Source organism: Ammospiza caudacuta, chromosome 7 (assembly GCF_027887145.1).
Source record: "Ammospiza caudacuta isolate bAmmCau1 chromosome 7, bAmmCau1.pri, whole genome shotgun sequence".
Taxonomy (NCBI): domain Eukaryota; kingdom Metazoa; phylum Chordata; class Aves; order Passeriformes; family Passerellidae; genus Ammospiza; species Ammospiza caudacuta.
The window spans coordinates 41,170,645-41,190,528 of record NC_080599.1 but is presented as its reverse complement, the minus strand read 5'-3'; the positions used below and the strand labels follow the sequence as shown (position 1 = coordinate 41,190,528).

The 19,884-nt window shown below is 41.9% G+C and overlaps 1 protein-coding gene across 1 annotated transcript in view; it reads left to right on the top strand.

Annotated features, from left to right (window-relative positions):
• Positions 1–19,884, top strand: part of LOC131559671 (cytosolic carboxypeptidase 6-like) — a 205,540-nt gene that overhangs the window by 109,284 nt on the left and 76,372 nt on the right. Inside the window, exons 5-6 of the mRNA XM_058808088.1 lie at positions 2,464–2,616; positions 16,439–16,601. Coding sequence (XP_058664071.1) covers positions 2,464–2,616; positions 16,439–16,601 — 316 coding nt within the window. The remainder of the gene's footprint in view (positions 1–2,463; positions 2,617–16,438; positions 16,602–19,884) is intronic.

The following is a 19,884-nucleotide window of genomic DNA, read 5'->3' as shown; positions in this document are numbered from 1 at the left end:
GTGCACAAGAATATGTGAAATAGAGATTTTTATATCTTCAGTTGGAGGCTAAGGAACAAAGACCGGAAAAAAAATTCCAGTTGAATAGTCATCGTGGGCTAACTTAAGAAATTACTTTTTAATTAACTTGAAATGGATGACTTGAAAAATGTTTTTGAACACTTATTTGGGCGATGAGCTACCTGTTTAATGTCACAGCTTCCAAATAAGGGATCTGGAAGGTTCATCTTTAGGTGAAGGGGACATCTGTGAAGGACACCCTTCCCTTACAAATAACCACTGCAAGCAGATTATTTGAAAATGGTTTTGGTGAGCAAAAAAGATCTCCAAGGAAATTTCAGCACACCAGGAGACTTTCTAATATTCTCTGTGACACTTCTACCAACAATTTTTTTTGAGTGAAGGTCCTAGGAGAGTTTAGAAAATACTCCAGTGGCATTGTGTTAGACTGGATAGCTTGATAATTGAATACTAAGCTGAAGCTCAGGTCACTCATGTTCTGCAGGTGAATTTCTTGCTGGGTAGTGTGTGGAAAATTGTCTTAGCAATCTGCATCTCTGTTTGTGGCCACCTTCTTTTGGAAACAACTTGAAAACCATGAATTAATAAGTACACCACGACATACCACAAATCCTGCAGTTTACACCAGCAATTTTATTTGTCTTAAGTCACAAATTATTCTAGTCCATTGTTATATATCTCACTGTGCTTCTCGATTATTTTATGTTAGTAACTATGTTCCTATAAAGAATTCTGTCTGGTTGTTCTAAAATAAGTATGACTTAGGTCACTGACTTCTGTGTGAAGGACATTCATGCTTTACAAATACCCAGTTTAACTAGATTATCTGCTCACTTCATCAAATCACTGTTTTGAGACTCTACAAGATGTTCTGTTTTATGGTGATATGCCAGTGTGCATCTGATCTCATCAAATTCTGTTTGTAATGGGGAAATTATCTCATGAAAATAGTATTACTTAATCTTGGTTTTTAATTTCTGTATGCTCGGAGAGGAAGAAAATCCTGTGTGGTGTTTCATCCTGTCAATGCTAATCTTTCTCCTCAGTGCTGTATCTCCAAATAGCAGATGTGTGCTTTATTGCAGGGCTGGTCCTCTATAGCACAGCAGAATGTTTTGGCAGGAGCAAACAATTTATTGTATTAGAGTCAAACACAATCAAATGTTCCCTTTCCTATGAAGCATGGTCAGATATTGATATTGCATTAGCTAGCATTTTAACATAGCAGAGGCTTAATAAGATGCATTATTACTCTCTCTAGGTTGTTTAATTAAACTAAACAGTTGCTGGGTATTATACACTGGTTTTCTGCCAGGGGGAAAGTAAATCTGTATTATATTAGTGTCACATACCAAATAATGCCCAACCCAACCTGCCTTCCTGTCCCCCTGGAGTGCCCCATGGCTCAGTGCTCCCCAGCAGCCCAGCAAGTTTTGTGTGCAGGAGAGACTGGGGCTGCAGAGCTCCCTGATGTGTTTCAGGACAGGGAGAAGCTTCATGAGCATCCTGCTGCCAACAGAGCTCCTCTCCATCCCTCTGTTGAGGCAGGGACATGTGAGATCTGGGCACCAGGAGAGCCCCAATGGCCCCATGCTGGCCAGGTGACAGGGATTTGCTTGTCATGTCATCTGTTCAGGTCCAGAGGTTGTAAGAATTTGGGGAATCATGGTAATTCAGTGGAATTTGCTCTGGTACCACTCCTTAGTGCTGCTGATGGCACTGTGTGCAGGGATCCAGGTGAACATTCCCTCTTTCCCACTGGTGCCATGGGAAGGGTGTGGGCAGAGCAGGCACTTTGTGCTGGGGGGTCCTGCTGTCTTCTTTTGAAGCAAGAGTTGGTGCAGAGTCCTGCACAAGCAGAGAAGTATTCCAGTCACTTGCTTTAGAGAGTTTTTCTGTTGAGTTACTGCTGGAAAGGGGAGGAAGACAAAACATTTGCAGTATTTTCTCCTTCTACACAAGAAATAAACTGCACAGGAAATACTGGAGTCTTTTTTACACAATTTTGAGCCTGTTTCACCTGGCAGAAAGGAACATCTGCATAATTCAGTGCAGAACTGTGCAGAGATGGCAAAGCTATGACCAAATAATCATGCTCTAGAACTGGAAGGTGCATATTTTTATCACTGGCAGTAAGCCCTGTATCACAATGAAGGATGGCTTGGCTCTATTTTGCACAGTGTCCTGTGCAGAATGTTCCAATATTCTCAAAAAAGACAAAGAAATGTCTGTCATGGTCCTTTGCTGTATTTCACATGCCCCCACAGAGAGGCAGGAAGGTTGCATGCATCACAGTGAGATCTTCAGCGTGGCTCCCTGCTGCTGGCACCATGGATGGGCTCAAGAACGGCAGGACTGGATTTATGGGAGGCTTCACCTGCATAACTCAGTTATGATTTATCTCGTGCTGAATGTTTTGTTGTTGTTGTTTTCCCTCAACAGAAGATTAACCTGGAGTTCTATATCGACATCCATGCCCACTCCACCATGATGAATGGCTTCATGTATGGGAACATCTTTGAGGATGAGGAAAGATTTCAGAGACAGGCTGTTTTTCCCAAGCTACTCTGTCAGAATGCTGAAGACTTCTCTTATGTAAGTCAGTTTTTCTTAATTATCTTTTCCTAGTTTTTTGTTTTGTTGGGGTTTTTTTGGGTTTTCTTTTTTGCCTTTATGATAAATCTCTGGCTTTATTTGACTGAATTTTATTTCAGTACGAATAAAAGCTTACTTAAAAAATTTATTATTAGCTACCATCTTCCCTCTCAAATTGACCTTATCCAGCAGTGGTAAGTTATGATCTTATGTATGTCATCAGACACATGAACAAAAGCAGGTTTTCCATCTTCTGTTTAATTATCTTTGGCTCTGAATTACTGGCACACCATGTCAGATCTTTTGTCTTTTGATCAAATGGATCAACTTTATCGTTCCAATGTTTATATTAATTTGTCAAAGATTTTACTTGTATACTCTAAATAATAATATGCTAGCAAATAGAAATAAAATTAATCACCTTGAAAGAAAAGGTTAGATAACATCTGTTGAAAGTTGTGGCAAAGAGAATGTATAATTCTGAAATTCTTTGATATTACCATAGAAAACTGTTCTGCGAGAGGATTTTCAACTAGCCAATACTTGCAGCTTGGAGAGTGGGAAAGGGGAAGTCGGGTTCAAGGAACAGCTTGTTCTTACCCTCAGTGATTGAGTTTCTGGTGTGCACCTGGTTGTTTCAAAAACACATTAAGGGTAAGGGGCATTCACAGATCATAGCAATGAAAACCTGCAGTTGATAGGAGTTTAGAGATTCTCTGCTCAAGTGTGGGATTTCTCTCTGCTACTGTGGGAGATTAAGTGTTCCTCCTAGCACAAGCCTTGCTTGACAAAGGGAAAATCCTTGAGAAGATGATGCAGGAAATAGAAGCCAATAGCTAAATAAACAGCACAGTCTCTCCCTTTTGACTCTGGAGCAGAGTTCCACCCAGGTGCTACTGGCACTGGGTGCATTGAGGCTGGAAGCTTTTCCCCTGGCATCCCTCCAGGCCATTTTTCCAATGTCTCACATGTGTGAAGTGACGACGTGTCCCCAAGTAGGAAGGTCTGTTTTCTTGTTTCCAGCCTCCATCCATGTGGGTTATGTGACTCGTTGAAAATATCAGGTGAAGAGAGGAAAGGAATCCAAAATGGGGGAGAGAAATGTGCTGAAGGTTTAAAACAGTGTATGTAAATATGCCCTACTGCCTGCTCAAAGGGAAGGGGGGAAGTGCATCGTTAACATTACCAGGCTGGTGTTTGAAAGTGTGGGAATGGACCACTGTTGTTACTAATGAATTTTCCAAAGCTTCAGGAGGTCTCATTTACATTGTATGCTGCTGTGGCCATTTGTTGGGATTATAATACTTCAACAGCAGCACTTCAAGTGAAAACTGGCGGCTGCATGAAGTGTTGTCCATAATTGACTAGCTCCATGTCTTCACACAGCACAGAGACAATGTTCCATTATGTTATCCATTGACAGTATCATTGAAAAGATTACTCTCCTTAAAGCATCTGTCAACCTTGATTGATTTACAAGGGACAAAGCGCTGAAAAGGTTTGAAGTGCGGGTACAATTTTTGCCACCGTTTAGCATACATAATGGTTCTCCTTTGATGTCAAAAGCTCATCTTCTATTAATAATGCAGAGGGCTTTTGAATGCAGGCTACTTGTATGGAGTTCCACACTAATAACCTACTTGCTGTGAAATGGGATTCACTTTGGAGAAGCAGTCATTTGGGTTTTACATGTTCGGAATGAATCCCAACTCAAAGGGATTTCTTTCAGCGCTCTGCGTGATTGCAGCTGAGCCCGGCACGGGTTAGGGAAGGCAGGCAAATCCTCCTCTGCTCCTCCAGCCAAGAATCTGGCAGGAATCACACAGCCAGATGCAAAGGAGCATGAACAACAAGCCTGAGATGATGCGATCAAATGCCTTGTGCCGTTTCGTCTGGCAACCTTCTATTAATATACTTTAGAGTGCATTTCATGCCTGGGCTGCTTTCTTCACCTGTCATTGCCAGTAGGCCTTTTTATTGAAATGACAGTATCCAAGGGAGGTTGGTGATTAGAGTAGGGGATGGATAGGGGATTTGTACCCACATGCCTGTTACAGAACCAAAGGAGAGTCACCCAGTGTCTCTGTGCCCTGTCTGCTGGGCAGAACTCGTGACCCCACAGCTCTCTGGAAGGCTGACTGTGGTTCAGAGGCATAAGCTGTGAAAGGGACCAGAAATTCCTCATTGGTACATGACTTCAGAAAACAGAGGCCTTCCTTTGGTTTAGCTGTCAGCATGAGAAAAGGAAAGTGGAAGAAAGGCTAGGATGTATTGATGTTTTGCTCCCAAATAAATACATGAGACGTTCTTGGGCCGCTGCCTGGGCCAAAGGGACAAAATCTTTAAGGAAAACATTTTATATTTTCAATGTTTAAGAAAGATATTTTTAAACACTGGGGAGTAAATGTAATCCATATGAAAGCTCTAACAGTGAAAGCTGGCATGCTCTTTTGAAAGGCTGACTCACTGTGTTTTAGGAGCAGCTGTTGACACCATGTCTGAGTGCATTACACATCAGCCATGGCTTGGAGTAGTTGCAGTTTTTGTAGGGATGTTCTTCATTTGACCTTTCTTGTTTGGGAGAGTGGATTAGTCATAAGGACCAGACTTGAGTGTTTGAGCATTTCAAGAACCTGCTAGTCTTAGAGGTGGCTAACTTTGACCTCTGTGACAGAATGAGAGGACACCATCTGTTCTCTCTGGTTCGTTTAAAAGAAACAATTGCAGCCATTCTTGGGTGGCTTTATCCCTTTGCAAAGATTGCTTTTCTTTTCAGTTAAAGGATAAAAACCAGGCAGAGGTATTTGGCCTGATCCAGTCAGTTTGGTTTCTTTTTTTTTTTTCCTTTAGACTGTGAACTGGTAGCACTTGGGATACATTTGAGTTCTCATTTAATTTTCTTGTATTCAGCCTCCCAGCAGACAACCTTCCTTATAAACACTGTTTGACCTCTGTGTGCCAGAGTTAGCCAAAGACCCTGAAAAAAACTTGGGGTGCCATTATGCTGGGTAACTGCTGAGGAATTCTACAGCCCTAAAAGCTTCCAGTCATGCTGAGAAAGACATAACAAATGGATGAGAAATAACTTGCTTGAAGAAATTGGAGAATAAAACTTGGATGTCCCAAGAGCAAGTCTTGTTTCTTTGTCAGCAGTTCCCTGTTTTATATCATGCTCACACTCAAGAGTGAAGTCTCTAGACAGCAACCCACCAAGTTTCCTTTAGGGAAGCATGTTCTTAACTCCAATGCCATAACACTGTCACCTAAAACATATTTTAGAGACTCTCATTGTCTCAACAATATGAGAAGATGCAAATATTGAATGATTTGCACTAGTACTTTCTGTGGTGTTTTGTTCAGTTGTTTTTGTTTTCTTTTAGTTTGGATATCAAACACAGAGCAACGAAGAAAAACATTTTAATCTCTTTATATCTTCTGCTGACTTTCTTCGATCCACAAACTCCAGGTCTGCTGTTCTCATACTCACAGCATCCCCCCATCCAATCTTTCTTAGGGAAAATGTGTTTGTTCCAGCAAACCTCCTCCATCCTATGGCAGCCTCTCTGGGCTGTTATGATTTACCCTGGCTGGACACCTCCCTCTGAAGGCAGTGGTGGTGCAAATGCTTGAGGCAGTAATATGAGCACTGAATGATCAAATCCCTATAATCTGTTCTGAAATAACAAAAACCCCAGCTTGTATGTGGCTGGGCAAGGAAGAGGAAGCGGTAGAAAAGTTGCCTGGAATTTATCCTGAAGTAAAATCCATACTCACTTGCATCACCCCCTCCTAAGTGCCTCTCTGCTGTTTTGGTAAAAAAAGACTCTTCTCCCAGAAAGGCAAAAGCTGCTGTGTTCAGGTAGGTTTTGTTAACATCATGCAAGCTTAACAGATCTACTCAGAAATCTCTTAAAACCTGAGCACAACAAATGATCCTGCCTCCTTTTTTTGTAGTCTTGTACCAAGGCATATGCAGGAAGACAAATACAGCTATTATATGCTTTAGCACCCCTCTGGGATGCATTCCTGCTTGCTGCTTCTTGGACGTGTTGCTCCATAAATTTATTTATTTATTTATTTATTTATTTATTTATTTATTTATTTATTCTGGGGGCTGGGTGAGCCAAGACAGGAAATTTATTTATTTATTTATTTATTTACTTATTTATTGTTTCTGGTGGCACAGGGAGCAGACTGTAAAGTCTGTCCTTCTCAGTGTTACAGGCTTTGGTCTCACAAGGACTCTGCCTTTTGGAGAGTCTCAGTGAAATGAAACTGTTCCATTATGTTGTGCTGCACCAGTTCACCCTTCCTTGTGTACAGAGGATTGAATTTGTATTGAAAATAGAAGGAGGGTGGGGGATGTGTTGGAACAAATGGATTTTCTTTCAGTACCTTCTTGCCCTGTTGTTTGTGCATGCAGGAGTTGATAGCCCCTTCTCCATCCCCACACAGGTAGAAATTTAGAATGTACACAGAATAAACAAGATTTCATAGCAATTTTATGGTTTATTTTCAAAGACCAACATTACTCTTACCTAATGTCAACGTGCTGGGAGCAGGTGACAGCCTCCCAGAGCAGCAGCAATGAAAGGAGCTGCTGTAGGTTCTCCTGCAAGCTGCCCCTCATGCAGAGCATCACAAATCCCCTCACATGGGACAAACTGTGCTGTGCAGGAAGGACAGGGAGGTAGTAAAGAACTGGACACCTGTCCCTCTTGAAGGATATCTTTTTGGGTATTATCTTCTTAACCACATGATATTTTAATGTATGTAGAATACACCTCTGGCTCAGAGAACTGTCCTGGGGCAGTGAGAGAGCCAAGAAGGAGTGTGAGCAATGAGCTGAACTGTGTTGCTCTGCAAGCAGCATCCTGTCCCACCTCAGGAAGGTTGTGATCCCCTGATTTAGGCCTGCAAGTGAGGACAACTCTTTGCCATGGAGAAAAACACTTTTTTCTGCAAACTATTCAAAGCAACTGGGTGCATGATGGCTGTATTTTCCTTTTTGCTTCTCATTGTCCTAGTTTTCTGTCATTTGTATAAATGATTATGAAAGCACTCCCAGGAGACCACGCTCACGCTCATAAAAGTATTGTAAAGAGAAGCATTGCAGGCTATTGCTAGAGGCTATTTTATTGTATATTTTGAGGAAATGTCTCGTTTTCTACTGACAAATGGAGAAAGTGAGAACTCCAGAGACTTGAGTTATTTTCTAAACAGTGTGATTATTCTGTAGAGCTTAGCCTAGGAAATGCCACCATTGCCATCTTTGGGGGAGGAGGTGCTCTGAGAAGCAGAGGCTGCTGTTAGTAAAAAAACAGGGGGAAAGCATTCCTTCATTATTAACCTGACACATTTCAGATCCCCTATTTGTGTGCATCACTGGTCACAGCTTGGGTGGGCTCATAAATGGGAGAGAAGGCCCAGCCTAACCCTGGGTAATGGGTGACAGGATAATGTTTGAGTAGGTGACATTGTCACTTGTGGTGATGGGGAGATGCAGGCTCACTAAAGTAGGAGCTGAGGGGACCTGAGGAAGGATATTTTGGGATATACACTCTGAGTGTGTGTGTTGAGGATGGCAGATCCAGTAACAAAGAACTCTGAGGTTTGCTTTGAGGGTAGGATGTGGTGGAACCTGCCTCCTCCTCTTGTTTTTTCCAGGTGGGCTGTGATGGGCTGCCCAGCTCTGTAGGAAAAGCCTTGCCTGGCTCTGTGAAGGTCTCAGGCCACCTCCACCCTGCAGGTGTTGTTTAAGGAGCTGTCCCTCAGGAGAGCTGCTGGTTTGATTTGGATTCCAGTCGTGTTAGTGCTGAGCTAAAGCCAGCAAACTCGATGAACAACTTCAGAGCTGTAGCACTGGGGAAGGTGGGAGCTGGGACTACAACCAGTTTAGGGGCACGTGGGGAAGGGTTCTGGGGAATGGGAAATGCAGGCCAAACCCCTGCACTCGTGCTGGTTCAAGGTGCAGAGCACAGATATTAATGAGCAGTAAAAAGTGCAGCTATTGTACTTCTCACAGGTGAACAGCTGAAACCCTGAAGCGTGAGAGCCAGTTTCTTTTCTAGCTGAGGAATTTCTTTTTTAAAAAAAAAGAACTAATTTGGTACTTTTGGTCTTGAGGCATAAACTGAGAGCTTATAAAACTCCCTCCTTCCAACACCTCTCCTAATGACCATGCAAATATGTGTTTTTATCAGGAAACTTAAGCAGGCATGACTGAAGGACACTTGGGAGGGGAAAAGATCTGGTATTCCTGCACTGCACATTAGAGGGATAATGAAGCCCCTCGGGGAGCAGATGTGTGTGTGGTGACAATGTACCTTTAAACTGTTATTTCTCTGAGGAGAATTGCACTTTAAAGCCTGAGAATGTGGTGCTAGGCAGGTTGTGTTCATGGTACTCCTACAACAGTGATGCTACCTCTACAAAAGGGTGATTGCTTTCCATTGAGCAGAAGGAAAAAGGAAAAAAGAAACAGGGAGGAGAATTATTAAAAATCTTTTAGGGTTTGAGGCTGTTTGGTTTTCAAGGTTCAGTTTTAGGTATTTTCACCTTCATGGTGCAGGTCAATCTATTCCAGGGTTCCTCTGCCTGCCTTTCCTCAGACTTCAGCAAATCAAACTCTAGATCAGAGAATATTCCCCAGCTAACCCAGACTTTTCTGCCCACCTCAGTGTTTCCTACCAGGCACAGAAGTTATGGAAATGCTGTCAACTGCAGAGCCTTCTGTGAGAGTGAGTGAGCCCTATTCACAGGAATTATCAGTCCAATGTGCCTGTTCCTACAGGACCTGGAAGAGCCTCAAACAATGGAATTCCTCTTTGAAATGATCCTGAACTTTTCTAAAACTCCTCTTCCCAGATTTCAGTAGTCACAATTGGCTTTGAGATGAAATAAGTTTTCTTTCTGTGTATCAGAAACATGGCTAAGCTGCAAGGTGAGATGAATTGTGGAGTAATTTTGAGCTCTGTTCCCATTCCATCACACCTCTGCTCCCAGAATCCTTCCTCTTTGCCTGCTCCCTCCTTCAGATCAGCTGTCTGCTTTGGGGATTGATGCTGACTGCAGCTTGTTAAATAAATTGGAAGAAGCCTGCCTGGTAGCAGCCTCCCAAATGCCGTCATTTCCAAGTCTCCAGACCCAGCTGGTATGGAGTTGGTGTTAGCCTATCACAAAAACCACCAAAACAAATACCCAAAAAAACCCCAAACCACACCAGCACATCTACTTTCCAGTCTATAACAGAGTTAAGAGAGTTAAGCTGGCTTTTGAAGTGAGAAGTTTGCTCAGTGCTTCCAGAGAAGTAAGAGGTGAAGTTTTGCTTGTAGCACAGTTTGGCAGGGTCAAAGCAGTGGCAGCTGGACACACCGTGGCAGGAATCAGCTCTGTCTGTGGCAAAGATGCCAAAGCCAGTGCATTTCTGTGCCCTTTCTCAAACTTTTGCAGACTTCAATAAAGCATTCTAGAAAATGAGAGAGAGTGAGTTATAGCTGATACTGTAAAACTGCTCTCTGAGATGGATTTGACACTGCCTGGGCTCGAGTCCATTTCCCAATGGCACGTCTGTTCTACCTTGATGACAAGTGCGCCATTCCTTTATTCCTAGAGCACTAACTTTTTTATTATCTTTTTTTTTTTTTTTTTTCCCACACCTGGCACTGAGTTGAGGGCTCATAGAGGTCAGACCTGCTTTGGGAAAAAACCTTTCTCTTCATCTATAGCAGCAGCATCAGCAGCCAGCTCTGGTGATGCTGTAAATCAGTCCTGATTACACCCAGCCATTGCTGGTGGGGTGGTGATCACTGAAGAACATGAAACAACTTGTATGCATAATCCCAGTTTACCCCAGCAGGTAAAGTGTTTATTTCTTATCTGTAGAATGAGCAAAATGTGGGCAGTTTTGCTGGGTTTGGAGTGGGGTATTTTAGGAGTGGTTAGGCTCAGCTGTGAAACACAGCTATGGAAATGGCATAGGCTGACCCAGCATATTTTTAATTGTATTTTGCAATATGAAACTATTCTCTAATTATGAATCCTCTTGGTGTTTTTGTCTCTGCTTTTCTCCAGGAAAGATTCCTAACATAATTTTATTATTTTTGAGCATTCAGTTGCACATGCTACATCCTATTGTAGAACCCTTCCTGGACCTACATTGTCTATGTACATATTAGAAACTTTAGGGAAGATCTCTTTATTTTGAGTGTCATGCAGGTACTTTCTTTGTGAGGAGAAGTGATCATCTGGGAATCATTCATGTGCACACTAGAGCTCAGATTTTTGAGATATGCAGTTTGCTACTTCCTTCCACAGGCACATCCATAATCAGTTGTGTTGCAAGAGATGTGAACAGCTGGTAAAAATCTCTCTCTTGAATTTCAGGAACCTCCCTGGACCTTGCTATGCCAGAATTTCATCTTCTGCATTCTGTCAAAGCCTGTGACCAGATTTCTGCCTGGTTGGCATTTTTCTGAATGCCTTCTACTTTTTTTTCTTTTCTTGCTAGGTTGGGGAAACACCTTAGGATTGGTCATAAATGATGTGCAGTCCATATCCTGGATCCCATGTTAGGAACCTCGCAAGATCTGATTTACACTGTCGTCATACCTTGCTCCTTTCTTCTTAATGTGTTGAGCAATTTCAGAAGATGACAAAGATTCATTCCCCAGAAAAGTTCTGGATGACAAGGTCCCTTTGTCCTGCCATCAGTGAAAGGGAGACTGAAGCTCCTATTCCTCACTGGCTGGACACAGCCTGCTTGACATTTCATCCCTTTTTGTTATCCCTTCTTCCACTCCAGATTGGATCCAGTTTTAGTGGTGTTTGCCTCCAATTTCTCCTTCTGTGCAGCCTGAGGTTCTCAGGTGCTGAAGCAGGCCCAGTCCCCTCTGAGGCCTCTCTGAGGAGGAGACCCCGCCAGCCAATGTTCCCACCATGCATGGCCACTCAGAATCCAAGCCCATCAGGGCTGAAAAGGGTACATGGGGCAAATTCAGTCTCAGATGTGTGAGAAATGTCCCTCTTTGCCTTTTGGAGCCAGTCTTGTGACTGCCAGAGGCACACAGAGTCAATCAGCACACTGTAAACATGGAGTGCCCAGTGTGTTCATTCCGGTTGTGACCGTGTTCACAGGGTAGAGACGAGGATCTGACTCCATGTTTCAGAAGGCTTGATTTATTATTTTATCATATATATTATATTAAAACTATATTAAAAGAATAGAAGAAAGGATTGCATCAGAAGGCTAGCTAAGAATAGAAAAATAAAGAATGATAACAAAAGCTTCTGTCTCGGAGAGAGAGTCTGAGCCAGCTGACTGTGATTGGCCATTAATTAGAGACAACCACATGAGACCAATCACAGATCCACCTGTTGCATTCCACAGCAGCAGATAACCATTGTTTACATTTTGTTCCTGAGGCCTCTCAGCTTCTCAGGAGGAAAAATCTTAAGGAAAAGATTTTTCATAAAATGTATCTGTGACACTGGTCACTGTTAGTGGGAAGGTGGGCTGAATTCACTCAGGAGACACACTGTGGGGCACCAGCCTTACTGGACCACTGAGTGTCCTTACAGGGATTCTGTAAGGGCCAAGGGCCAAGATCCTTTTCTGCTTTGAAATCACTCCAGAAAGAATTTACATGCTTTTTTTTTTTTTTTTTTCCTTTTTTTTTTCTTATTTCCTTCCACACATCTTTGTCTGCTGCAATGCCTGAATAAGGTCCAGTTGGTTCCCAAATGTCTCTGTACTTCCTGGCTGTTCCCTGCCATTCCCAGCAGGGAAACTGGTCACACAGTTTGGCACTCAGCACAGCATGGGGAGGAGGAATGAAGTCTGGTAGGGAGGCCTGGGGAAGCTGCCACTAATGGCTGATGTGTAGAGAGACACTCCTTGAGGCTCCCAAATGTGTTTGAAATCTGTTTTTTCTGGTGAGTTTCTTTCCACCAGAAAGTAAGGGAATCCTTCACCCTTCCTTCTCTGCTCTTTTTACACTGGATTTCTTGGCATCTTCTAGTTCTGTGGATAGCTATTTGTTCACTGAATTTCCTCACACCAGCTGGGAAGCTAAGTCCTTCTGTGAGCTTTAATGTATCTGTGTGTTTTAATAATGCATTACTGTTGATTTTATACAAATATCACTATTTAAGAACTTCAAAGTCTTTGGTGTTCCCCCCACCCTGCAGACTGTGCTTCTCACTGCTGCTGTTGTTAACACTCCCATGCGTTTCAGCCTTGGACAAATAAATATTTGTTTAGCTGTTCTCCTGCTGTGCCTGCTCAGTGCATTTGTTTAATGATGACTTCAGTTTGGCTTTGCAAAGGGGTTTAGGGAAATAGATTCTCCCAGAAAAGCAAGAGACTCATTTGCAGACAACTTTCCCTGTGTTTTTGCCCTCCTCTTGCCGCCCCCACCCCTTTTTTCCCCAGGTTAGGGTTTGATTAAATAAATGTGCATGGGCAAAACTTCAAGATCAGCTGTGGTGAGGAGTCAAAGTTTTGCCGGTTGTTGTTTTAATTTTTTTTCCCCACTGCCTTTATCTTGAGCTAAAAAAGTGAGTAGAAGGTCAGACTCAGCAAGTACCTGCTGCTCTTTCTTGTCATTACCTAAATTTTCTTTTATCTGTAGTTTTCTTTTTCTCCTATAAAATATCAAATCATATTTTGGCTTATAATACTCTCTTTACAGCCTGGCCCAAGCTGCTGTTTTAGAACATGTATTTGTTATGTTCTACCCCAACCTTCTTGAGTCAAATGAGAGATTTTATCTTTTACCCAAGACACCAAGTTGGCTTATGCCATCAGATTTTTGTTTTTTTCAAAATGAGGACAATTATAACGTGAAAAATCTACATTTGGGTACCTAAATGAAGGGTCAGTTTTTATTCCTGGCAATTCATTACCACTTGGCAAATAAATAACAGAGGAATTTATTAATGCTTTGCCATTTCAAGTAATTTTGTACAGCTGAAACTGAAACTCTTCTATTAAACAAATACTCAGAAAAAGAAAAAGGAACACAGTCCCTCACCCCCCAAAATAAAACCCAAAGCCCCAAGCTCCGTGAAATAGCATTATAAAAATTCAAACTCTGAAAAGTTGTTAATTTTGGTGGGGTTTTTTGTTTGTTTGTTTTTTACCATTTATGTAACTGTCTTGATAATGTTTAAACTACTTATGTCTCACTTTTTAAATCCAGCAAATACAATTTTGCCAATAACTAAATTCAACTTCTAGAAAGCAAAAACCACTTCAGTGAAGTAACACATCTGACTCTCTCTCCATATATTTCCAGCTGACAAGGTTTTAGCCTATTGCAGATTTTTTTTTTTATTATTATGCTTTAGTGCATGACCAGGCACTTGTGTGGCTGAGTTTCATCTGACTACAATCACTCTGGCCCTCAAAGTCATCCCACTTCTTTTTTATTTGTATGATATTCAGAACCTCCTCCATAATGATGATTCATTCCACAGTGTGTCATCAGCAAATTTTGTTGGCATGCTCCTCCTTTGCCGTGCCAAGAACTGTGATGAAAATATTACATAAGATTCATCTTAAGAATCATCTATTAGGAATTCTACTCATAACTTTCTTTTTAGCCTGATTAAGATAATGGGAAATAGGAGAAGGATTTCATGTGCAAACTGTATCCCAAAACCACCAACTGTACTCAGCAGATACTTGTACAATTTGTTTTCAACAGAGTTGATGAGATTCCATAATCTTCTCAAATGTTCCATATCAGTAACTGAGTCTCCTACTCACTGAAGTACTTCTATCCCTAATGTCTTCCCTGAGTCACCTCCTCCCACATTTTCCTTGTTTTTCCTGTGCCAAATACAGCCTCAGAATTAGCTTAGTCCCTTTGTGAGTGATGCCTCTGCACACAAAGCCCAATATCCTGTCCTGAGCCATTTGTTTTCCTGTTCCTTTGTTTCCACCAGCAGCTGATGCTCTCATGCATTAAAAGTTCCACTTCAGGCATTTGTTTGAACATGGAGCACCTTCATCTTCCACTGAAGTTGGTGCTCACTTGGCTCAGGAAGCAATCCCCTGAGCATGATCATCTTCCTCTGCTTCTGAAATTTAACTGAGGCCAAAGCTTCCCTCTGCCTCAGGATCTCAGTGGCCTTTTGAAGGTTTATTTTGCTGGAATCCAGAGAACATTCCCTCTTGTAGACCTCTTAAAGTATTTTATCCCATATATCAAATTAACAGTTAATTTTCCCAGCATTCCTTATGAGTGCTTTGCTCCCTCTCCCACAGGTATTCAGAATATTCTACAGGCTTCTGCTATGTAATTTGGCAGAAATTATATTGTATCTACATAGGAAAATGCATTCTGTGTACAAATCACCACAAAGTTAAATATTATGTTACCAAAAAGACAACAAGTTGCATTTGGAAACATCTATATATAATGATAATAAGAAACCCAATTCCATTTTATTCTAATTAAACTGGAAAACCTTCCTTTTTACAACATGAGAGAGATTTCAAGACATTCAGAATGTTAATAAACCCACAGGTATTTCTGCTTTTTTTCTGCTTTTTTCCTGTTATACAGTATTTATCAAGAGTTGTTGCTCATTTCAGTATTAACCTGATTTTCTCAGTCTAGAGAAGTTCAGTATTTTGAACCATTGCATCCCATTTCTTAAATACACAGGAAATTTTCTTTTCCCAGTTTTGGTAAGAGATGGATTTCATAAATATTCACATGGTGTTGGCTAGAAAAGGTAGTAGCCCTAAGGCTCCATAGGTGGACACTGGACAGCTCAAAGAATTCACCATGGGCACAATGACTGAACATTGAGCTGTGTTAAGGGTCCTTTGTGTTTCACTGGCGACATAAAATTCTTACAGCAGGAGATGTAATGACCTTTTATACAACAGATCCAAGTTGGATCGTTTTTTTGTGGTTGTCACTAGCTTGTGCTCAGCCCAGATTGGCTCAGTCTAATGGTTATGAGGTTTCTGAATAGAGTCTGAAAATCAAAATGAAATCAGAATCCATTTTTCTGTCTAGTTGGTAGGAACAAGCTCTGAGACTTCAATCGACCTGAAGATGAGCTGCCCTTTAGTCTCCAGATGTCATGCCTTCAAAGGAGAGCTAAAACTCATTTATGGAAATGCTTGGAGTCCTCCCCTCCACCCCTCAAATGAATAGTCATAAAGCTATAGGGTTCTTACAGCCAGATCTTCAGTAATAGCACAAAATACTGCCTTTTATACTGTGCTGCTGGTGCTGTAGAATAGTGAGGTAGATTTTTCCACCCAGAGAGCAACACCCCCTTAACATTTAAGTTAGTGAAGTGGAAATTTCTGTGACCTAATTTAAGAACCAGTCAAATATCTTAGGTGAGAAAGTTTCACCAAAACATAAATGCCACTGTATTTCTGTTTTGATTAAGAGCCCAGGTGAAGGGGTGGGGGGAATGGTGATGATACAGGGGAATGCAGTGGAGACAAAGGAATCCAATATCCAGGTAATGGTGCAGCTTAACTCCTGAGCAAGGGGGATCTGGAAGGCTCACTTTCAACTCCTGCATATGACAGCCTTGCTTTGTGTTATCTGAGAGGGAAGAGGAAAAGCTGATATTAATGGTGAGCCCAGATGAATTTTGTGAGGGTCTGCCAGGCATCATTTATAGCCTGTGTGCCAGATTCGTGCTTCCCCTCCAGGCCGTGACCAAAACCCAGAGCAGCCTATACAGTGCAAATGGGGTCTGGCAGTGTGAGTGAAGCTTCTCTATCCTCTCAGAGGCTCCTTCCCTTGCTGCACTCCTGAGCTCTCCTGTGTTCTTGCTCCTGCAGTCCAGCACGTCGTTCAACAGGGACGCTGTGAAAGCCGGCACAGGCCGGCGCTTCCTTGGGGGGCTCCTCAATGACACATCCTACTGCTACACTCTGGAGGTCTCCTTCTACAGCTACATCCTGGCTGGAGCTGCTCCTGCTGTGCCCTACACCGAGGAAGCCTGTATCCTTCTGAAATCCATCCCCTTGCAGCACACGTGGACCGGGCACTTAAGGTAAATACTTGTGTCTCCATAAGAGTTTGCTGAGATAGGAACACACACAAGTGGAAATGTGAGTCTGCTCCTGATGCTTTAATTTCCCTCATATTGATTCTCCATACTGTGGAAATTCAAGAAGAGAAAGACATTAGATCAAATAAGCCATTTCCCTCTTGTAGGAGATTGTCTCACACACTTGTTATAGGAGCTAGTCCTGGAGAGTCTGTGATCCATTCCCCTCCACAGCCTTCCATTTCTTTCTTCATTTCTCTCCTTATTCCCTCATTAGCCCTGTGTTTGTGTTATTGTTTTAATAGCAAGTTGACAGTGCATCTTTGGTACTGAGTAAAATATCTTCTCTGCCTTTGAACTGCAGCCAAAAGGATCCATTAGGTTCTGCAGCTGCCTCGAGGACAAATCTTCAATGCCAGTTGACAAAGAAATAGAAGTCAAATTGTGAGAACAAAACCATCAAAGTTGTTGGCCTTTCTGAGTGCTCAAATAGAAGCGGTGTCTCATTCCTCAAAAAACACATATCCATCTGGCTATCTCAATGTATCAGCAATTTGTAGAATTGTTCTGACTGGTCTTATGATCTGCTTTTATGTTTTTCTTTTTCTTTTTGTCACCATGCTCAATCAAACAGCCAGTGCCCATACTTCAGCGCTGGGTGTGTTATTTCATTTTGTCATTCTATCATGGCAGCTTTTGAAATTTTCACAGGTTTAGAAACACTGCAGAGGGAGAGAGATTAGCTGTGATTGCCTATTTACCTCTCCCCTGCATTTTGGAAGTTGGGGATAGCAAGGGAGAAATTTTCATATGAGATACAATTCTTCACCATCCATGTATATAGGCTCTCAATGTGGGAATAAGAGCAAGAAACAGGGAGCAGGGAGCAGGGAGAGGAATTGTTTGTCATTTGGGCTTTTGTGGTTTGACTTCTCCACTGAAAGTGAAATTTGGGGGAAGGAGGGAGATGAATATATGAAAAGTGATTTACCAGGCTTGAGCATTTGTAATAGAAGCTCTTTTTTGCCCAGTAAAGTTAACTGAAGGAAAAGCTCCTTGCAACATGCACAAATGTAGTATATCTTGCCACTGTGGAAGAAAATGTTGTTACTGTTAGGTTTAGGTATTTATTTCCTTAAGATGGTATTTTGGTGTTTCAAGAACCTGTGCCTTAGTTTTACCTTTAATTTTCTTCCTCATTTTCTGCTCATGCTGAAAACTACTTGTTTCTCTTCCTTATTTATCAAGAACACAGTTTTTCCAGTGAGGAACGGAAAGAGCCCCTATATACACGAGATCATGATTCCCTTGGATATGTTTTCCTTCACGACTGGTAGATCAGACTGGCTTAGTCTCCTTTTCTATAAAGATTTCTGGTGTGTGCTTCACATGGCAGAAGTTTCTCCTGTGGGTTCCAACATCTCCATGTGCTTGGCTTGCCTTGCCTGCTGCAGGCAGAGGTGCTCCATTCCCTGCTCCATTCCTGTTCATCCCATCAGCAGCTGGGGCACAGAAAACAGGATCCAGAGCAGAGAACCTTCCCCCTGGCACAGCACTCAAGCAGCAGCTTGGTTTCTGCAGTTAGGGTTTCACCCAGCTGAGTGGAAAAGGAGGAGAAGCAGGTTTTGGTTGGCCTGGCAGACAGCAAGCAGAGGGAGGCTCTTTGCCCATGGAGTATGCTGCACTGGCATTTTGCCCTGGAAGGTTTTATTATTTCCTTTTCAATTCTATCCAGAGTAGGAATTCTATCCAGAGTACTGCCTGTGAGGTCTTTTCCTCATGTGTGCAGTTTTCTGGTTAGTGGAAGCAATGGAGCTGCTTGGAACAGGCTCTAGACTGGTCTGATCCAACACAGGAGTAGCCACTGGATTTATGCACATCCTGTCCTGGCAGGGGAGGAAGTTTCACATCACTGAAGTGCCTGTGACCGAAAGTAAAACAATCGCAGAGCATTCCAATTTAGGCTATTTGCAAGTCAGTGATTAATTAATGCTCGGATTTTTTAATGGACCTGAACCAAAGACACAGGCAGTCAGCTCATATTGGCCTCCAAGGACAGGGCTGCTTCTATTAACTATCTACTTATATGCAGGCAGCAACTCAAGCACAAAAAGGAAGAAATACAGCAAGCCCAAGAACTGAACTGATAGTGCAAGTATTCTGGAAATCTGTCTTTAATATGTATTTCTTAGAGCTTTGTTTGTCCCACTGTGATGTTATTTGTTATTTCCCTTTTTCCCTTTCCCTTTTTCCCCTTCTCTTTTCCTTTTCCCATTTCCCTTTTCCCATTTCCCTTTCCTTTCAATGGAAACAGGATCAGGGAGGCTAGGATTGTTCAAAGCTTCTACTGTTGGATTAAGGAGTGCAGACTGAGATTCAGCCTCAAATTCAGGTCACCCACAACCATGAAAAGAGACTACAAAGTGGATCACACATCCAGAACTAGCCATACTGGCTCCTTTTAGAGAACAAAACCAATTAGGATCTCCAGATTCTGCAAAATATGAATTTAGCCTAATGTTGTTCCTGTGGACAGGTAGAAATACTGAACAAACTCTGAATAGACTTGTGTTTGCTCTGGTGACAAGTAATGATACCTGTCAGCTTCCTTTCTTTACAGCATTTGTAGCAAGTAAGATCACAGTACTACTCCCTTTCATGCCATTATATAAGTGGATTAGGTTTGTTGGTGGGTTTTTATCTCTTTGTGTTCTCCAGGTTTTACATGCTAACTCTGTGATCCATGCAAACTTCTGTGTGACAGTAATAGATATGTTTTAACAATAGGTAAGATTATCCATTTTTTTCAGATTTGTGTGACTGACTGAAATATTCTTTGTAATTTTTGAGATATATGAATACCTTACATGCATGAAAATGGAAGACAGATTTTCAGTCTGAGTGTTTCAATTCGACCCATTAGTGTGGACAGTAACTTTTTTCAGTAAGAAAAATGGATGGAAAGGTACCATTAGAAATGAAAATCAGTTTCAAATTACTCCAGTTAGTATGACTGAATGTTGTAAATGAATTGGTTCAGAATTTAGAGGATGACACCTGGAATGTTCTAAAAACAAATTGGCTACTAGGGCTGCACTGTTTAAATGAAATCCAGGAGAGAAGGGTCTTCCTCCAGCCTGGTGGAGGGTGTTTATGTTTGGGGCATATATGGTGGGATGACACCATGCAGAGTGTTGAGTTTCTGTCCTTTTCTAACCCAGAGAATTAACATGA